General features: G+C 63.4%; 1 protein-coding gene across 1 annotated transcript; it reads left to right on the top strand.

Annotated features, from left to right (window-relative positions):
• The first annotated feature begins 6 nt into the window (after window positions 1–6).
• On the top strand, window positions 7–462 carry LOC109365352 (outer dense fiber protein 3-like). Its single transcript, XM_019611984.2, has 2 exons — window positions 7–114; window positions 260–462. Exons 1-2 carry the CDS (start codon window positions 22–24, stop codon window positions 419–421), a joined length of 255 nt encoding a protein of 84 aa, XP_019467529.1. The 5' UTR covers window positions 7–21; the 3' UTR covers window positions 422–462.
• The last annotated feature ends 104 nt before the right edge of the window (window positions 463–566 follow it).

Below are 566 nucleotides of genomic sequence, written 5' to 3'. Positions count from 1 at the left end.
ACCTACACACTGCCCAGGCTGATGGGCCCCAATACAGCCTGCACGTCGGCCAGCCCCTGCTACTCCATGAGGGGAAGGAGCCAGCGCGGCCGCTTTGACGAAGACCTTGCCAAGGTGAGCCCTTGCTGCTCCTCTTTTCCGTGTTGGCTGTGCCACAGGGGCTTCCGAGCCCCAAGCACCTTTGCTTAACACAGACTTGCAGGGAAAGAGAGAGCCTTGAATGTGATCCCAGCTCCGTGCGCCCATGACTCCCTTTCAGACTCCAGGTCCTGCGGCGTTGCCCAAAGTCGCTGTGGATACCTACAAGACCAGGGCGCCCGCGTACACCATGGCGGCCCGACCAAAACCTGCGGAGGGCAAAGCAGCGAAGCCCGGGCCGGCAGACTACAGCGTAGGCCGGGTAAGGCAGCTAGCTGCTTAGCTCGTCCCCTCTGCTTCACAAGCACAGCCTTCATGCCTCTCCCCCCTCCCCCGAGGCTTCCCCCGGCCAAAGAGCTTCTGGTCGCAGGGACCAAGTGCCGGAGAGCAGGCCTGCTCCCTGCCCTCGTGCCACCTCCGAGCAGAGG

This window comes from Meleagris gallopavo, unplaced genomic scaffold (genome assembly GCF_000146605.3).
Source record: "Meleagris gallopavo isolate NT-WF06-2002-E0010 breed Aviagen turkey brand Nicholas breeding stock unplaced genomic scaffold, Turkey_5.1 ChrUn_random_deg7180001692898, whole genome shotgun sequence".
In the NCBI taxonomy this organism is placed as follows: domain Eukaryota; kingdom Metazoa; phylum Chordata; class Aves; order Galliformes; family Phasianidae; genus Meleagris; species Meleagris gallopavo.
This window is presented reverse-complemented; position numbering and strand designations above follow the sequence as displayed.